This window comes from Caretta caretta, chromosome 1 (assembly GCF_965140235.1).
Source record: "Caretta caretta isolate rCarCar2 chromosome 1, rCarCar1.hap1, whole genome shotgun sequence".
NCBI classification, from domain to species: domain Eukaryota; kingdom Metazoa; phylum Chordata; order Testudines; family Cheloniidae; genus Caretta; species Caretta caretta.
In genome coordinates, this window is record NC_134206.1 from 216,827 (window position 1) to 235,940 (window position 19,114).

At 53.7% G+C, this 19,114-nt stretch overlaps 1 protein-coding gene across 3 annotated transcripts in view; it reads left to right on the forward strand.

The window, feature by feature from the left end:
- Positions 1 to 19,114, forward strand: part of DCHS1 (dachsous cadherin-related 1) — a 123,752-nt gene that overhangs the window by 75,038 nt on the left and 29,600 nt on the right. For all 3 annotated transcript variants that reach the window (XM_075125415.1, XM_075125418.1, XM_075125422.1), the window contains 6 exons: positions 5,343 to 6,177; positions 6,900 to 7,139; positions 7,777 to 7,902; positions 8,294 to 8,503; positions 9,363 to 10,226; positions 18,661 to 18,774. In XM_075125415.1, the coding sequence (XP_074981516.1) occupies positions 5,343 to 6,177; positions 6,900 to 7,139; positions 7,777 to 7,902; positions 8,294 to 8,503; positions 9,363 to 10,226; positions 18,661 to 18,774 (2,389 nt within the window). The remainder of the gene's footprint in view (positions 1 to 5,342; positions 6,178 to 6,899; positions 7,140 to 7,776; positions 7,903 to 8,293; positions 8,504 to 9,362; positions 10,227 to 18,660; positions 18,775 to 19,114) is intronic.

The following is a 19,114-nucleotide window of genomic DNA, read 5'->3' on the forward strand; positions in this document are numbered from 1 at the left end:
CTCTCACTGCCTCTTTTACAGGTTCTTAAGCCACGGTGGCTCTTTTTTAGTTTTTACTGTGTTTTTTAATTTGGGGTATACATTTAAGTTGAGACTCTATTATGGTGTCTTTGAAAAGTGTCCATGCAGCTTGCAGGGGTTTCACTCTAGTCACTGTACCTTTTAATTTCTGTTTAACTAACCTCCTCATTTTTGCACAGTTCCCCTTTCTGAAATTAAATGCCACAATGCTGGGCTGTTGAGGTGTTCTTCCCACCACAGGAATGTTAAATGTTATTATATTATGGTCACTATTTCCAAGTGGTCCTGTTATAGTTACCTCTTGGACCAGATCCTGCTCTCCACTCAGGACTAGATCAAGAGTTGCCTCTCCCCTTGTGGGTTCCTGTACCAGCTGCTCCAAGAAGCAGTCATCTAAAGTATCGAGAAATTTTGTCTCTGTATTTCATCCTGAGGTGACATGTACCCAGTCCATATGGGGATAATTGAAATCCCCCACTATTATTGAGTTCTTTATGTTGATAGCCTCTCTAATCTCCCTTAGCATTTCATTGTCACTATCACTGTCGTGGTCAGGTGATCAATAATAGATCCCTACTGTTATATTCTTATTAGAGCCTGGAATTACTATCCATAGAAATTCTATGGAACACGTGGATTCGTTTAAGATTTTTACTTCATTTCATTCTACATTTTCTTTCACATATAGTGCCACTCCCTCCCCCCCCCCCCGCATTTCAGTTTGCAGCTCCCAAACCCTCTGTGCCCCTGCTCTGTGGCCATCATCCATGTTCCAGTTCACCTCCCCCTGCCCCACAGCTTCCTGGCTTGCTGCCATGTGGCCATCATCCACATTCTAGTACACATCCGGTCACATGTGGCTGCCTGCAGCGAATCCAGCCAAGCGAGGCCCCTGTGGGAGGCTGGTACTGCTCCCTTTCAGAATGCAATGCTTTCAGTGAGTATTTACAGCGACACAGCCTCTGCAAACACAGCCTTTGCAAACAAGGAAACAAGTTATAAGTCACCTGGCCTACAGAATGTGCACATCCTTGGATTAGCACAGAGAGGCAAAAGTTAAGTCATAGTCCATCCTGGCCAAGCCAGAGCCATGTGTCAGCCAAGCTGTAATGGATTCCATCCCAGCACAGGTGCCAACTTTCAGCTTTCCCTGGGGGTGCTCCACCCCAAGGCCCCACCCCCACTCCACCCCATCTCCCAAGGCCCCACCCTCTCTCCACCTCTTCTCACCCCCACTCTGCCCCCTCCCTGAGGCTCCACCCCCACCACACCTCCAGCCCCGGAGCACCCACGTGGAGTCAGTGCCTATGCATCCATGCTCTCCTTTCTGTCCACCCAGGGGAGAGCTTCTTAGTGCCTCCAAAGAGTAGCTCTTATCCCAGGTCCCTTTTCCTCTTTGTTCTCCAATTTAGTTCACGTCCTTCGCCTGCCAGGGTTCAGTCACTGGGACGTCCTGTTGTCTCTCTGGACCTGCTATTATTCTGGGTCGGTTTCAACTAGTTAATTAATGACCCTATTTATTCCAACCAGACCACAAGGTGTCACCCAGACTTGTGTCTCCTACAGTGTCCCAGGAGCAGTGTTAACACTTCTGCACCCCACCCCAAGTGGTAACACAAAGTCCAGAGAGAAACTGAGGCACACATAGGTATCATAAAAATATTACAAAAAAATCCCATTTTATCACATCTCTTTCCCTTTCAAAATCAAACTGAGCATTCTCAGAAAAGAGCAAACCAGTTTTCCGAAAGAGTGTGGATGCACAGACCAGATCTTCACTCTACGAAATATAATAGAACAATGCTTACTGGGTAATACGGCGTACAACAAAAGACATGCCAAGAGGCATTAGATCGACAACGGTACAGCTTACTCAGGAAGAACAGGCAGGGAAAAAAGGGAGGAGGTGTTGCCTTATACATTAAAAATGGACGCACTTGGACTGAGGTTGAGACAGAAATAGGAGACAGACTTGTTGAGAGGCTCTGGGTAAGGATAAAAGGGGTAAAAAAACAAGGATGGTGTCATGGTTGTGGTCCACTACAGACCACCTAACCGGGAAGAAGGGGCAGATGAGGCTTTTTTTAAACGACTAAATCCCCTAGGGAAGCAAGTCTAAGGGGAAAAACAACCGAAGACAGTTGGTGGTTTTTCAAAGAGACACTCCCTCAGACAGAGACAAACACCTACAGAATCTCTATCAAGCATTCTTAAAACTATAATATCCACCTGGTGAAGTGAAGAAACAGATTGACAGAGCCAGAAAGGTACCCAGAAGTCACCTACTACAAGACAGGCCCAACAAAGAAAATAACAGAACGCCACTAGCCATCACCTTCAGCCCCCAACTAAAACCTCTCCAATGCATCATCAAGGATCTACAACCTATCCTGAAGGACGACCCATCACTCTCACAGACCTTGGGAGACAGGCCAGTCCTCACTTACAGACAGCCCCCCAACCTGAAGCAAATACTCACCAGCAGCTACACACCACACAACAAAAACACTAACCCAGGAACCTAACCCTGCAACAAACCCCAGTGCCAACTCTGTTTGCATATCTATTCAAGGGACACCATCATAGGACCTAATCACATCAGCCACGCCATCAGGAGCTCATTCACCTGCATATCTACCAATGTGATATATGCCATCATGTGTCAGCAATGCCCCTATGCCATGTACATTGGCCAAACCAGACAGGCTCTACGCAAAAGAATAAATGGACACAAATCTGACATCAGGAATTATAACATTCAAAAACCAGTAGGAGAACACTTCAATCTCCCTGGTCACTCAATAACAGACTTAAAAGTCGCAATTCTTCAACAAAAAAACTTCAAAAACAGACTCCAAAGTGAAACTGCAGACCTGGAATTAATTTGCAAACTGGACATCATCAAGTTAGGCCTGAATAAAGACTGGGAGTGGATGGGTCATTACAAAAATTAATTTCCCCTTAGTAATTTCCCCCTACTGTTACTCACACCTTCTTATCAACTGTTTGAAATGGGCCACCCTCATTACCACTACAAAAGTGATTTTTCCTCCCTTGGTATTCAACTGTTAATTGAGTTGTCTCATTAGACTGCCCCCCCCCCCACTTGGTAAGGCAACTCCCATCTTTTCATGTACTATGTATATATACCTGCTCCTGTACTTTCCACTCCATGCATCTGATGAAGTGGGTTCTAGCCCACGAAAGCTTATGCCCAAATAAATTTGTTAGTCTCTAAGGTGCCACAAGGACTCCTTGTTGTTTTTGTTCTGTGTAAATATGTATATAATTAATACATATGAAGTTATGAGAATTGTGTTGTATGGTTGTAACTAAAATATGCTGTGGGTTTGGGAAGTGACCAAATGCTAGCTCTCCAGAGACAATGCCAACAAAAAGTAACCAACGCCCAGGTAGGTGTCAAACCACCATCAACAGCCATTGTCCATCAAGGGAGCTACAATTCAGTGACTCACCTGCATAAGGCCATACAAGGGGAAGTGCTCAACCTTGCCTGGGGACTCAGCAATGCCCTCCAGACATGCCTGGACTTGTGTTCTCCAAGCATATGGACTAAAGGTGTAAACCAGAACACAGGGGGCCAATACTTCACCTTTCTCCTGCCCCCACCTATGCTGCAAGCAACAAAGACACTCAAAAGACTGAAGATTCCAACAGAGGAGACTGGCCCAGATTTAAGGGACAAACCTGTATATTAAGGACTGCAATATCCAGTAGGGTGAGAAAAACTGCTTAATCTAGATGTTGCCCAGTCTAATAGGGTTGAGAGTTTAGACTGCATGCTTTTAATTTATTTTCTTTTGGTAACTAACTCTGACATTTTGCCTATCACTTATAACCACTTAAAATCTATCATTTGTAGTCAATACATTTGTTTTACTATTTATCTTTGCCAGTGAGTTTGCCTGAAGTGTTTGGTAAATTTGCTCAGGTTTTACAAAGGCGAGTGTATATCCACTTTCCATTAATGAAGTGGTGAACCAATTAATAAATTTGTACTGCTCATCTTGAGCAGTACAAGACAGTATATTCCTGAGGTATAAGGATGGGAGCTGGGGGAATTTGGCTGGTGCCTTTCTCTGAGTGATTCATGACCGGCTCTGGGAGCATTCATGCAATCTAGCTGGCTGAGGGGCTCCACCTGCTGTTGCTGAGTAATCACAGCGCCTGGAGGGGTTTGCTGCTTGTCACTAGCAAAGCATTGTGAGAGACAGCCCAGGCTAGAGAGTTAAGGGGGCACAGAGGTCCCACAGTCCCACACTGCACTCCAGGTATCCTGTCACAGGTACTAACTAACTAACTAATTATATTTTTACACTTCATTTGCCGGAGTTTATGCTCCTTTCTATTTTCCTCGCTAGGATTTAACTTCCACTTTTTAAAGGATTCCTTTTTGCCTGTATCTGCTTCTTTTACCTTGTTGTTTAGCCACCATGGCACTTTTTTGGTTCTCTTACTGTATTTTTTAATTTGGTGCATACATTTAAGTTGAATCTCTCTTATGATGTCTTTAAAAAGTCTCCATGCAGCTTGCAGGGATTTCACTTTTGGCACTGCACCTTTTAATTTCTGTTTAACTAACTTCCATATCTGGACGTACTGCCCACAGACTGATCCACCACTCAGCCCACATTATGTGGATTTTCTTAGGTGCTCAATATACTAATCACATTTTAGGATCAGAGGGACATATTTCATATAAAGTTCTAACCTGATCAGGTCTTACAAAGATTCCAGGGTAGTGACACCAGCTCCGTTACTCCACCTGTGGGAGTACTCACCTGTCAGGGTGCCAGCCTTTTGTTCTACTGCACATGCCAAAACCTTTTCCTATAGGTCTTAGGCCACGGTAGGCAATAGGCAGATTGCTGGCCAAATCCAGCCTGCCAGACGCTTTTGAACAGACCACAAAATCTTTCACCTGGACAAAAATAATTGATTATTTCTGCCTTCATTGTTAGCTCAAACCTAAGCAATAAGGCTCTTTTGAACTGTTTGTAGCTCCCAGTGTCAGTTCTGTTCAGTTGGCTATAGGTGTCAATGGCTTTGGGACCCAGTAAAGGAGTGAGGCAACACATCCCCACTACTGCCCCACAGGTCCCCCCTGCCACCCCACTTCCCCACTGCTACACTACAGCTCTCTCCTCCCGCCTTACACCCCCACTACTGCCCCACAGCTCCCGCTCCTGCCTCACATCCCCACTGCTGCCCCATACTTCCCCCTCTCACCTCACCTCTTCCAACCCCACAGGTCCCACTTCAGACTTTCACTCCCCCTTCCCCTCTCTCTTCACCTGCAGGTACTGCCATCCTCCCGGGTGCTGCCACAGCCAGATGCCACTGTGCTTACACTGCACCCGGTGGAAGGGGTCAGACCTGGCTCAGTGATTGGCTCGGTGGCGCCGCCTGAGGCCTCTGCACAGGGGCATCTGACTTACACCCTGCTGGGGGGAGGTGGAGACGGCACCTTTGTGGTGGACAGCGTGACGGGGGAGATCTACGCGGCACGGGAGCTGGACTATGAGTTGGGGGCACAGCACACGCTGCACATCAGCGCCGAGGACACACAGCGCGGCTACCCTGCCAACCGGCTGGTGCTGGTGCAGATCCATGTGCAGGACTGTAATGACCAGGCGCCTGCCTTCCCCGAGGACCCCATCACTATTGTGGTGCCCGAGAACACCCAGATCGGTGCCTCCATCTTCACCTTCCAGGCCCCAGATGGAGACGGTGCTGGCCCCAACAGCCAGGTGTGCTACAGGCTGCTGCACCAGGAGCCCCCCGGCTCCCACTTCCAGCTGGATGCCCACTCTGGGCTGCTGAGCCTCCAGCAGGGGCTGGACCGCGAGGCTGCCCCCTCCTTTCTGCTGGTGGTGGAGGCCACAGACCAGGCCCTCAACGTCAGCCAGCGCCGCTCCGCTGCCGTCACTGCCCGCGTCTTTGTGACAGACGAGAACGACAACACGCCCGTCTTCCTCTCACCAGCCACCGTTAGCGTCATGGAGGACCAGCCCACTGGCTTCATGGTGCTGCATGTGGTGGCGCGGGATGGGGACCTGGGCGAAAATGGACGGGTGAGCTACACCCTGCAGGCAGGCAACGCCGAGGGCCGATTCCACCTCAACCCCAGCACAGGTAAGGGGCCTGTGGGGCTGCAGGGAGATGCTGGGGCTGTGGGGGAGAGGAGGGCAAGGGACATGGGAGACACAAGAAGTGAAGGGGAAGAGGTGGCTGATGTGGGGGGTGGGAGGGGATATGGGAAATACAAGGGGGGAAGGAAAAGGGGTGATGGATGTGCAGGAGGGGACACGGGAGACACAGGGGGGAAGGAAAAGGGGTGATGGATGTGCAGGAGGGGACACGGGAGACACAGGGGGTGAAGGCGAAGAGGTGATGGATGTGGGGGAGGGGACACGGGAGACACAGGGGGCGAAGGGGAAGAGGTGATGGATGTGGGGGAGGGGACACAGGAGACACAGGGGGCGAAGGGGAAGAGGTGATAGATGTGGGGGATGGGAAGACAGGTAGACACAATGGATAAGGAGCATCGGGGAGGCATGGGGACCCAGTGGGAGGATGGGGGCAGTGGTGACAGTAGATTCCTGACCCAGCCTGGAGTGGGTAAGAGATTCCCACTGGGCCCAGGCGGGAGGAGGGGCCTGGCCACAGCATGAGGGACAGAAGCAGGCAGGTGCCAGCGTGTGCAGGGAGAGCTGGGCGCAGCTCCGCAGCCCAAGGTGTGGGGTTTGTAGTGCTGCTGGGCACCAAGCATGGAGCCTGACCTCAGTGACCCTGGCTCAGCCCAGCTCCCTGTGACTCCTCTGTCCCAGGCTCAGTCTGTCCTGGTGTCTCCCCAGGTGCCCTCTCCATTGTGCGGACTCTGAACCGGGAGGAGATATCCCAGCACAACCTGACAGTGGTGGCCATGGACCACGGCTTCCCGCGCCGCTCGTCCACGCAGCTGCTGACAGTGCTGGTGCTGGACGTTAATGATGAGGCACCTGCCTTCGAGAAGGCTGAGTATGAAGCCAGTGTCATGGAGAATCTGCCAGCAGGCAGCCCCGTGCTGCAGCTGCTGGCCACAGACTGCGACCTGGGTGAGAGCCTTGGGGCTGGAACAGGTGGCCCTCGGGGAGGGAGGTTGGCTGGGTCAAAGCTGCGCCAAAGGCATTGGCCCAGGGGCTGAAGAGTACGTGATCACCACAGGCCTTCCCCTGCTCCTCATCTGCCAAGGCAGTATCCAGGGAGCCCCAGGGTTGGGCGCCTTACCTGCGGGAGATGAGAGAGCCAGTCCCTGAGCATTGAGGGGCATCGGAGATTGGAGCCCTGTCACACTAGACCAACACAGATCCATGTCACAATTGCCGTCGTCCCCACAGCGTGGCCTGGGCCTGAGGGACTGTCACCAAGCAGCAGTCCCTCCCCACCCTCTCCTCCAACTGACCCCCAGCCTGCCCAGGTCCCCTTAGCCTGGCCACAGCTGTCTCCTTTCCTCAGCCTTCCTGACATCTCCACTTCTGCCCCTTCCCTCCTGCCTCTAGGGGTCTTTCCCCACCCAGCCCCCACACTGCTCCCTTGTGGGGAAAGGGAAGGGAGCATGGCCTGGGGCAGGTGGGAGGAGGCACAGTGGGTGCAGAGGCCTGGGGCAGGCAAGTGGAAAGAGGGCCTGGTCCTGGGACCATTGCAGGAGCTGTCTGCACTTACCCCTTCAGACCAGAGGTTTCTCTTTTGCAGGGGCCAATGGGCATGTGTCATATGGGGGCCTCTCTGGGAGCCCCTTCTCCATCCACCCACAGACTGGGCTTGTCACCACCATGCGCTCCCTGGACCGGGAGAGGCGGGAGCAGCACATGCTAACAGGTATGGCCAGACCTGGGGGTTGGGCTTGGGGGGGGAAGGTGCTGTATGGGAAGTGGAGAGTGGCAGTGAGGGTAGCAGGGACTAAGGGGAGGAGATGGGAGGGGGTCCAGCTGTGCTCCCAGCTGGCATGGACATCAGCATGTTTGCTGGAGGAAGGAGGTGTATTGTGTGGGGCAAAGAAAGGGAGTGGGGAATGTTCAGGTTTTGATGTAAGAGTGTTGGGTGGGTGAGGCAGGAAGGGAGGGGGACAGGAGAGTGGAGGGACCCAGATTGGGCACAGGGTGCGGGCTGGGGGAGATGGGCCATGGTGGAGCTGCTCCTTGCAGGTGGTGGGTGTGGTCCTATGGGTGGCACCTAGGGTCTCCAGGACCCCCTCCCTCTCTTCCCACAGTCTATGCCCAGGATGGTGGCCTGCCCCCCAACCTGGCCAAAGTGACAGTGCGGATCTTGGTGGGAGATGAAAACGACCATGCCCCGCGCTTCGAGAGCGAGTCCTGCTCCTTGGAGGTGCCCGAGAACCAGAGCCGCGTGGCGCTCTACACTCTGCGGGCCACAGACTTGGATGCGGGCGAGAATGGGCGTCTGGAGTACCATGTGATGGGTGAGGGCCACCGGGCACATGGCTCACTCTGTGCTGGTGCTCCCCCTTCTGACCCCAGCTCCCACATGGGGGTCCTTCGCTGAGACCATTGGCATGAGCAGCAATCCCCCATCTGCCATGTGTGCTGCAGCCCCTGCAGCATGGGGTACAATCCACATTGGCTTGGTTCTGTGCCAGGCAAGGCATGGCTCTTGACTGCTGCCCCTCCGAGGACCTCAGTAGAGTGTGCCTCCAGGGTTGTGAACACTGGCTGCAGTTGCTCCTCCTGGGGCCTCCCCGGTCCTCTCCTATCTGTTCCTGCTGAATCTGTATCGGGGGGTCGGGCTGAGGTTTGCACACAGCTCTGTGGTGAGGTCTCTGCAGCACCAGTCATCTGGGCCAGGTCAAAGCCCTCAAGCTGTGGCTGGTTCTGGTGCCTCGTTCTTGGGGCTCTTGGGGGCTAGTTGAGTGCTGTTCGATGGCAGGAGGAGTGGTTGTGGGGCATGCTGGGATGGGGCTACACTGTGCATGCTGTTTGGGTTTGCCACTTCTACTCTGCACTGGGGAAGTGTTTGCCACTGAGGTGGTGCCAGTTGTGGGCCATTTTCTGTGCAATTCAGAGGGGAGAGACCCCATCCTGTTTGCACCATGGCTCCCTGCCTGCAGGGGTCTGTCTGCAGAACCTCAGGGGCCATATCAGGGAAGGTCCATCATTCCCATTCCCCTCCCACTGGGCAGTATCAGGAAATGTCACTTGCTCCCACTCCCCCTCTGAGCCATATCGGGAGGGTTCCTTGCTCCCATTACCCGCCCCCCCCCCCCCCCCCGGCTCCCAGGCCATATCAGGGAGGTTCTCTCATTCCCATCTCTTCTCTCCCAGATGGAGACCCTGCCCAGGATTTCAGCCTGGACCCTGCTTCTGGTGTGTTCTCCACCTCGCGCAGCCTGGACCGAGAGCTGGTGGCCTCTTACCGTCTGACTGTGGTGGCACGAGACCACGGCACACCCCAGCGCAGTGCCACCATGTCTCTGAATGTGCGGGTGCTGGACCTCAATGACAATGCACCGCACTTTGCGCAGGCAGCCTACACTGTGGAGGTGCCTGAGGACCTGGCTGTCGGGGCACTGGTCCTGCAGCTGGTGGCACTGGACCCGGATGAGGGCACCAATGGGCAGGTCTCCTACTACCTGGGCAATGAGTCGCTGGGCATGTTCCAGGTGGAACCACAGAGCGGGCTCATCACCAGTGCCCAGGCCTTGGATCGTGAGCGCCGCCCAATTTACAGCTTCCTGGCCAAAGCCGTGGACTCGGCACCCTGGGAGCCCAAGAGCGCGGTCGTGCGTGTCACAGTCGTCGTGCGGGACGTCAACGACCATGCACCTGCCTTCCTGTACAGCCCACTCTCCGTCAATCTCTCCCGCCACACGCCACCTAAGCAGGTGGTGGCCACTATGCGGGCTGAGGACAAAGACGCAGGTGCCAACGCCTCCATTCTGTACCGGTTTGCCACACACAACCCCAGCTTCGCCATCAATTCCTACACTGGCGCCATCCAGTTGCTGCAGCCCCTAGGCTCTCTCAGCCAGCGCCAGCGCACCCTTTTCATCCTGGCCACCGACTTGGGCCAACCAGCCCTCTCCTCCACCGGCGTGGTGGTGATCTACCTGCAGGAAGAGAGCTACCAGGGCGTGCGCTTCCCCCGCAGCACCAGAGACGTAGCCATACCTGAGAATGCCGCCACAGGTAGTGCCACCAGCCAGACAGGGCACAGGGTGAACAGTGCGGGGCTGGGCAGGAAACGGCCAGGATCTAGGGATAGGCACTGGGTGCCAGGGATAACAGGGAATGGCTGGGAGCTGGGGATGGGAACTGGGTGGCAGGGGTAACAGAGAACGACCGGGAGCCAGGGATGGGAGCTGGGTGCCAGGGGTAGCAGGGAACGGCCGGGAGCCGGGGAGGGAACTGGGTGCCAGGGGTAACAGGGAAGGGCCGGGCTCTGGGGATGGGAACTGGGCGCCAGGGGTAACAGAGAACAACCGGGAGCCGGGGATGGGAGCTGGGTGCCAAGGGTAGCAGGGAACGGCCGGGAGCTGGGGATGGGAACTGGGTGCCAGGGATAACAGGGAACAGCTGGGAATGGGAACTGGGTGCCAAGGGAACTGGGGAACAGTGGGGCACCAGGGACACTGGGGAGCAGCAAAATCTGGAGTGGGGCAGTGGAAGTAACTGGGAACAGCAGGGTGCTCGGACAGGGAGACTGGGGGAAACAGAGGAAAGTGGGGCGCTAGGGGTATTGCATGGGGTGCCATGGATTCCCAGGATCAGTGCTACACCCCTAGCTTTGGAACCATCTCTAGGAGGAATGTGCCAGACCGCCAAGGGGTCTCACTCTTCCTGCAGGATGTGCCACATGGCCTCACCACTGCTTCACACTGGAGCTCTGAGACTTCAGCACTCCTCTTCACACTGTGAGCTCTGTGCAGTGAGTCCAAGTGAGACAGACTCCAGATAGAGTATGTGCACTCTGCAGGGATCAGTGCACCTCACCCAGCATTGCCATGACACACACACAGTGTTGTCAAAACAGTCAGGTTCATTAGTCAGTGGCGCACAGCACCAGAAGCTCTGACGTTAGCCCATAGAACTGAAGGGGAAAGCACAGGCCATCCTGGTCATCCCAGAGCCCAGCCATGCTGGAGTGAGTCCTATTGTTCAAGTTTTGTGTGTCATTCCATCTGACTTCACGTTTAGACTCCAGGTGAGAGCCGCAACTCCTTCCAGAAGCCAGTTCTTCTCCCCGCCAGCTCACACCTTCCTGTCCTTTGTTCTTGAGTCCAGGAATGTTACTCAGCTTCCCTGTTGGGAGGTGGGGAAATCCATCTCCCTCTGGGTCATTGTTTTCTAGTTGTCCATGTCTTGGTGACTGGGTTTTCCATTGTCTTAACTCTTCCACTGATATGGGGGTCAAGGCCCAGACCGTCAGCTGACGCCCACACCTATGTCTGTTAGCCTGCCCTGGAAGCATTCCTTTTCCACCCCACTGGGTAACAATGCAGCATACAGGATAAACTGAGGCACACATAGAATTCATAAAAATATTACCAAAAATTGCCACTGCACATCCCTTCCCCATTCGAGCCTGCCCTGCGCTTTGCCTTCTGCCTGCACTGGGGAAGTTCAGGTTCCCGGTTTCATGGCAAGGTATCAGCTATACCATTTTCACTCCGATTAACATGAATCACTTCAATATCATAATCTTGGAGGGTCAAACTCCAGCTTAGAAGTTTGGCATTAAACCCTTTCATTTCATGCAGCACGTCAGAGCGGAGTGGTCAGTGAGCCTTTCCCAAAAGGACAGCACATAGTCCTCCACCAGTTGCCCTTTGAGGGAGGCCTTCTCCTCCCACTCATCCCTCATCATGTCCAGCGGTCCCCTCACTCTCCTCCCACACAGCAATTCAAAAAGGGAGATCCCTGTAGATTTCTGGGGCACTTCCCTATAAGCAAACAGCAAACACTTATCCGAGTCCTGCTGATGCTGGTCCATAAAAGTCCTCAACACTATCTTCAGGATCCTATTAAACATCGCCACCAGCCTGTTGGACTGAGGGTGATGAGAAGAGGCCCAGGTGTGCTGGACCCCCAGTTTCTCCCACAAGCCCCAGAGTAGGGCTGACATGACATTGGACCCCTGGTCTGTAAAGACCTCCCAGGTGAACCCCACTCTGCTGAAGATAGTCAGCAGCGTGTCTGCCTCAATGGAGGACAGAGCCACTGCCCCTGGGTGGCGGGTAGCGCAATCAACCACCATCAGAATGTATTTCTTCCCTGCCCGGGTTGCCTTGCTAAGGGTCCCCACTATCGCCACCTTCTGAAAAGGTTCCCTTATGATGGGCAATGATCTCAGCACTGCTTTATACTTCACCCCATCCTCTGGCAGGGGTCACAGGACCTGCAGTACTATTTGACTGTGTCAAAGACTCCAGGCCAGTAGCCTTTGCTGGGTGTGCTATGTCCCCTGATGTCCTGAGAGGATATCGTGGGCCAGGTACAATAGTTTGCAGTGGTACCTCTGGGGAATCAACAGCTGCCTCCTGATCCCCGCAAGGTTCAATTTTCCCAGTGGGAACTGATTCCTGGTACAGGAATCTTTTCTCCCACTGGAATGTGTCCCTACCGTACTCCTTAAGGGATTTTACAGTGCTGTGGTCAGCTGTGGCCCTCAGCTTCTCCAAGGAGGGAATCCTTCTGCAGTTCAGTCTGAAATTCAACTCCTGGGTAGTGAGTGTGACCTGTCCCTCTTTGCTGGTAGGGGCTGGAGTCACAGCAACCTTTGGCTGTGCCTCGGTTTCTAGTCTAACCTCCTAGACAGTGATGACCCTAGATGACCCTTGTAGTCCCTTCTAATCCCATGGTTCTATGTTAATAGAATCATAGACTATCAGGGTTGGAAGGGACCTCAGGAGGTCATCTAGTCCAACCCCTTTCTCAAAGCAGGACCAATCCCCAACTAAATCATCCCAGCCAGGTCTTTGTCAAGCCTGACCTTAAAAACCTCTAAGGAAGGAGATTCCACCACCTCCCTAGGTAACCCGTTCCAGTGCTTCACCACTATCCTAGTGAAAAAGTTTTTCCTAATAATCAACCTAAATCTCCCCCACTGCAACTTGAGACCATTACTCCTTGTTCTGTCATCTGGTACCACTGAGAACAGTCTAGATCCATCCTCTCTGGAATCCCCTTTCAGGTAGTTGAAAGCAGCTATCAAATCCCCCTTCATTCTTCTCTTCCGCAGACTAAACAATCCCAGTTCCCTCAGCCTCTCCTCATAAGTCATGTATTCCAGTCCCCTAATCATTTTTGTTGCCCTCCGCTGGACGTTTTCCAATTTTTACACATCCCTCTTGTAGTGTGGGGCCCAAAACTGGACACAGTACTCCAGATGAGGCCTCACCAATGTCGAAGAGAGGGGAACGATCACGTCCCTCGATCTGCTGGCAGTGCCCCTACTTATACATCCCAAAATGCCATTGGCCTTCTTGGCAACAGTGGCACACTGTTGACTCATATCCAGCTTCTCGTTCACTGTAACCCCTAGATCCTTTTTGGCAGAACTGCTGCTTAGCCATTTGGTCCCTAGTCTGTAGGGCTGTATGGGATTCTTCCGTCCTAAGTGCAGGACTCTGCACTTGTCCTTGTTGAACCTCATCAGATTTCTTTTGGCCCAATCCTCTAATTTGTGTAGGTCCCTCTGTATCCTATCCCTACCCTCAAGCGTATCTACCTCTCCCCCCAGTTTAGTTCCCCACCTCAGGACAAAGTCTCAGGCTCAGCCCCATCCCAGGTAGCATATTCCCCCAAAGAGGAGGCTGATTAGCCCCATGCTTGGTAGTCCAGGACCCTGGGTCAGGGTAGTGCTCTTTGGCTCTGGAAAGAACCAGGATGCTCTCTGCACCATCCGGCCATCATCCAGATCATTTGCCATCAGCACCTTCACTGGTAGATGATCCTGAGCCCCAGCCTCTTTGTGCCCTTCCTTGGCACCCCTATTTCAGGGATATCTTCACTACAGCACCTCACTGTATCTGAACACCCCTCCTCATCGCCAGCTAGTCAATGGGCACAAACTGATCCAGGGCCACCACATCGGGCCATGCCAGAGTCACCTCAGCACCTGTGTCCTGGTACCCCTGGGCCCTCCTCCCATCCACCTCTCTGGGGATGATATGGTGATGGCTGCCCGGTGCACACCCTGTGAGTTGGATTCACTGGGTCGTGTGGGTTGACAGCAGAGGCCTGAACATCACACCCTGTAGATGGGCTGACCTGGAGGCCTCCTCCCCCCGAGCCACAGGTACACTGTCAGCCCTGGCAACCTGAGGATCTGGCCTTCCTTCCAGCTGGGCTTGCCCCAAGTTAACCCTTCGTTTGGCTACTGTTTCATTAACCCTTGGCAGTTTTGCCCACCTATGCCCTGTTTTCCAACAAACATTACATTTCAGGGCCTGAGCTCACATGGAGAGGGCTACCACATCAGCTGTCACCCTGGTTTGGATTTGCTCATGTCCCACTTCTGGAGCACCCCTGTGTAACCACCGGGTCCCAGATCTGGGCCAATCCCTTTGGGTTTCTTTTCATACCCGGGCCTTCTGTCGACAAATTCATCTGCCAACCAGCCTGCAAGGTGGGGAGTCCCGGCGGTGCTTACCTGGGGCAGCTCCAAGGAAGCATCTGGCAGGTCCCTCTGGCTCCTAGGGGCGGGGGAGCACAGCTGGGGGGGAGCAGAGGGAGCGGCCGCTCCCGCCACTGATCACATCAAAAGTGGCGCTTTAAGTGCCGACTCCATGGGTGCTCCAGGGCTGGAGCACCCATGGGGAAAATTTGGTGGGTGCAGAGCACCCACCAGCAGCTCCCTGCCCCACACCCAGCCCCAGCTCACCACACCTCCACTCCACCTCCTCCCCTGAACGTGCCGCCCCGCTCTGCTTCTCCGCCCCAACCCCCGCTTCCTGCCAATCAGCTGTTTGCACTGGAAGCCGGTGAGGGGGGGAGTTGAGAAGCAAGCGGCGGCTTCGCGCTCAGGCATAGGGAAATAGAGGCGGAGCAGAGGTGAGCTGGGGTGGGGGGGCGCGGGGAGGGCCGCCCACACCTCAGCAGGTAACCCCGGGGTGGGGGGGGGCGCACAGGGGAACCACTCCCCACCCCAGCTCACCTCCGCCACCCTCGGCCTGAGCGCAAAGCCGCCGCCTGCTTCTGAGCCCTCCCAGGCGTCCCGTGCGAACTGCTGATTTGCAGGAAGTTCAGGGGAGGAGGTGGAGGCGGAGCAGAGGTGAGCTGGGGCTGGGCGCAGGGCGGGGAGCTGCCAGTGGGTGCTCTGCACCCACCAAATTTTCCCCGTGGGTGCTCCAGCCCCGGAACACCCACAGAGTTGGCACCTAAGGCGCCGCTTTTGGCTGGTTGTTAAATTTAGAAGCCCTTTTTAGAGTCGGTTGTCCCTCACGGGACAGCCGGCTCTAAAAGGTCTTCTAAATTTAACAAGTGGTTCTAGCGAACCAGTACGAACCGGTGCGAACAAGTGGTTCTACCGAACCAGAGCAAACCGGCTCCAGCTCACCACTGACCTTATCCCATTAGTGGAGAGATTCTCCCAGCAGGGCGGTGGCAACCATATATGTCGTACCCTGAGTCTTTTACACCCAAAACCTTTTCCTGTGAGCCTCAGGTGTCAACTGAACTTAAGCGTCTCTCACCTTGAGTCTTAAGAGTCTCTCACCTGGAGTCTGACGAAGGAGGTCAGATGGAGAGACACACACAACTTGAACAAAGGGGTTCACTACAGCTTGGCTGGGCGCTGGGCTGACCAGGATAGTATGTACTTTAACCTTCATTTCTCTGGGCTTATCTAAGGGCTTCCTGTGCTGTGTGCCACTGACCAATAAATCCAGTTGCTGTGACAATGCTGTTTGGGTGTGAGTGCAAGCGCTTGGTGAGGTGCATTAATCCCTGCAGAGTGGACAAGTCTCTACCAGGAGTCTGTCTCAGTGAGACTTGCTGAACAGAGCTTACGGTGTGAAGTAGGAGTGCTGCAGCCCCAGAGGTCCAGTCTAAGGAGGTTGCGAGGCCGCATGGCTAACCCTGAAGGAAGAGTGAGACCCCTGGGGAGGGTGGTCTGGCACACTAACAGGCATCAGTATTGAGGAACTGCAGGGTGCTAGGGGCACATGGGGCAAGAGGAAACAGCAGGGTTCTAGAAGTGGGGCACAGGCTTCTGGGATGGGGACATGGGGTAACTGGGAACAAGGAGGACTGGGTGCAGGGTCACAGGGCTCTGGGGTAGCTGGAAAGAGTGAGATGCTGGGGACAGGGCATGGGGCACTGGGGTACTTGGGGAAGGGACACAGGACACCAGGATAACTGGGAACAGTGGGGGACTGGGGACAGGGACATAGGTTAGCACACTAGCCTTGGACTTGGGAGACCTGGTTTCAGTTCCCTGCTTGGTTATAGGATTCCCATGTGATCTTAGGCAAGTCCCATGAACCAGGCCACAGCGACATTCTGCAGCACAGTCTCTAGGCCTCCATTCCTATCTGTGCAGGGAGGGTAATAGGATGCTACGGGCAGATTTGGGTTGTTGGAGCACAGATGTCCCAGGCAGCTCAGTGGAGCTCTAGGGACATAACTGGGGCAACAGTAGGGTCAGAGGGGGGTTTGTGACGGGTTACCCCCACTTTGGGGTGCCACTTGATGTACTGGGGTCCCACTGAACGTGCCTGTTCCACCAGCCTGGATTCCCTCACCCTGTCCTGCAGTGCCAGGCAGCCGCGTAGCTGGGTGGAGGGAACAGGGGGAGCGATCCAAAAAAAAGGCGTCACCCGCTCCAGGGGCGGACCCTCACTCACTCCGGGTGTCTTCGGCGGCACTGAAGGTCCCGCCACCAAGGTGCTGCCAAAGACCCGGAGCGCCACCAAGTGAGTAAAAGTGCTGCAGTGGGTGGCGCCTTTTTTTTGGATCGCTCCCCCTGTTCCCTCAACGGGAGAAAATTTAAAAGGCCCCACGACATTGACAAGGAGCCGCTTTGTGCTCAGTGGCAGAGCGGCCGCTGCCCCGCTCCCCCCCTAGCTGCGCCACTGGTGCCAGGCCCTCAAGCCTTCTCTAGCACACACACAGGTAGGGCCACACCCAGCTGCAAAAAGACACAGACACTGTGATCAGCTCTGCATGGGAAGACTCAGCTCGGGGATTGCCCAGCAGTCAAGTGCACACCCCCTCTGGAGTGTAAACCCAAAATTGTATTGTCTTGCGCTGCTCATGGAAATTCGCTCCCTCCCTCAATGTGGAGGAAGATATGCACAGCTCCCCTCCCTCCCCCAGTTATGAATTGTACAGACTGGGTTTTAGAAAACAAAACAAGTTTATTAACTAGAAAGGATAGATTTTAAGTGATTATAAGGGATAGCAAGTTTCAGAGTAAGGGATAGCAAACAGATCAAAGTAGATTACTGAGCAAATAAAGCAAACACACAAACTAAGCTTAATACACTGAAGAAACTGGCTACAAGTAGTAATTTCTCACTCTAAATGTTGTTTTAAGCAGGTTGCAGAGGTTCTTGCAAACAAACTTCTTTTGCTTGCAGCTTAGAATTCCAGATATTCCTTTCACAGGCCAGACACCTTCTAGCCTGGGTCCGTTCTTCCCCAGTTCAGTTTCAGGTGTTTTAGCAATCATCTTGGGTGGGGATTCAGTGAAGAATAGACCCTGATTAACTCACTCCCCAGCCTTAAATAGGATATACGTGTGGCCGGAATCCTTTGTTTCCCAGTTTGATCCCCACCCCCTACTAGTGGAAAAATACCAGCAGTCCAAGATGATGTCCAGTACCAGGTGACATGATCACATGACCCTGCAGTGTCAAAGCAGCATCCCAGGAAGGTGGGAGATTAGCATCTTCAAAGACCTGTTGTTCTCCCTAATGGTTTATAGACTAACCCGCCAGACTGATTGCATTTTGTCTGGTGGGTGTTCCCAAGGTGCAAACACTTTTGCAATTGATTCATAGTCAATATTCCTAACTTCAGATACAGACATGATACATGCATACAAATAGGATAATCACATTCAGTAAATCATAACCTTTCTAATGATATCTCACATGACCCATCTTGCATGAAACACATCTTAGTTATCCCATATTCATATCATAACAGTATCTCTATGAAGAATATGGGGCGTAGTGTCACAGGGTTAGTAGGGTTAAAGTGGGTTCCAAGGAGGCAGTGCCGAGGGCATCAGTTGGGAGCATGGCGGGGGGGTCATTGGGGCTCCAGGGGTGGCTCAGACATACAGACTGATCACAGTGAGCCAAGGACGTAACCCAGGCTTCCGCCTCTCACCTTACCCACTATCCTCTGCTCCCCTGCCCCCAGAGGCAGGGATAGAACCCAGTCGTCCTGGCTCCCAGGCACCCCCACACATACACTCTAACCCACTCAATCTCTCTCCAGATGACAGTGGCAGTCCCCGGGGTTGTCTCAAGGATTTGCCAGCGTCCCCCAGGAGCCATGTGGTTTTGTTCATACACGCACACACCTACGTTCTCTCCCGACTCTCTTCATCCCTTCCCCTCTTTCTGGGGGTGTCACTGTGACACTTATGCTGTATTCACTCTCCTCCAAGGCACCGTGGTGGTGAGCATCCAGGCCATGCACGCAGGGGGCTCCTCGGGACACATCACCTACAGCATCGTGAGTGGCAATGAAAAGAATGCTTTCCGCATCCAGCCCAGCTCAGGTATGGGGAGAAGGAGGGAACACAGGAGTGGTACTGCACCCTTATGGAGAAGCGTAAATGGAGTGATCTGCAGGGCTCCCCAAGGCCCTGTCTTTGTGTAGGCCTGCCTGCTTGCCTGCACATCTGCCTGGCCCACTCCAGCTGGAAACCCCTAGGCCAGGAGACAAGGCCTTCTGTGCAGCAGCTGACTTCATCCCACACAGCATTCGTGCTAATTCTTTATCAGACACAATCCCAACGTAGCCCATATGAAATAGATTCAAACAGGCTAGCGGAGAGATCTTAAAAGTAATGGTAAGCAGGGACTCCTCATCCAGAGAGATGTTTGTAGTGGGGTTCT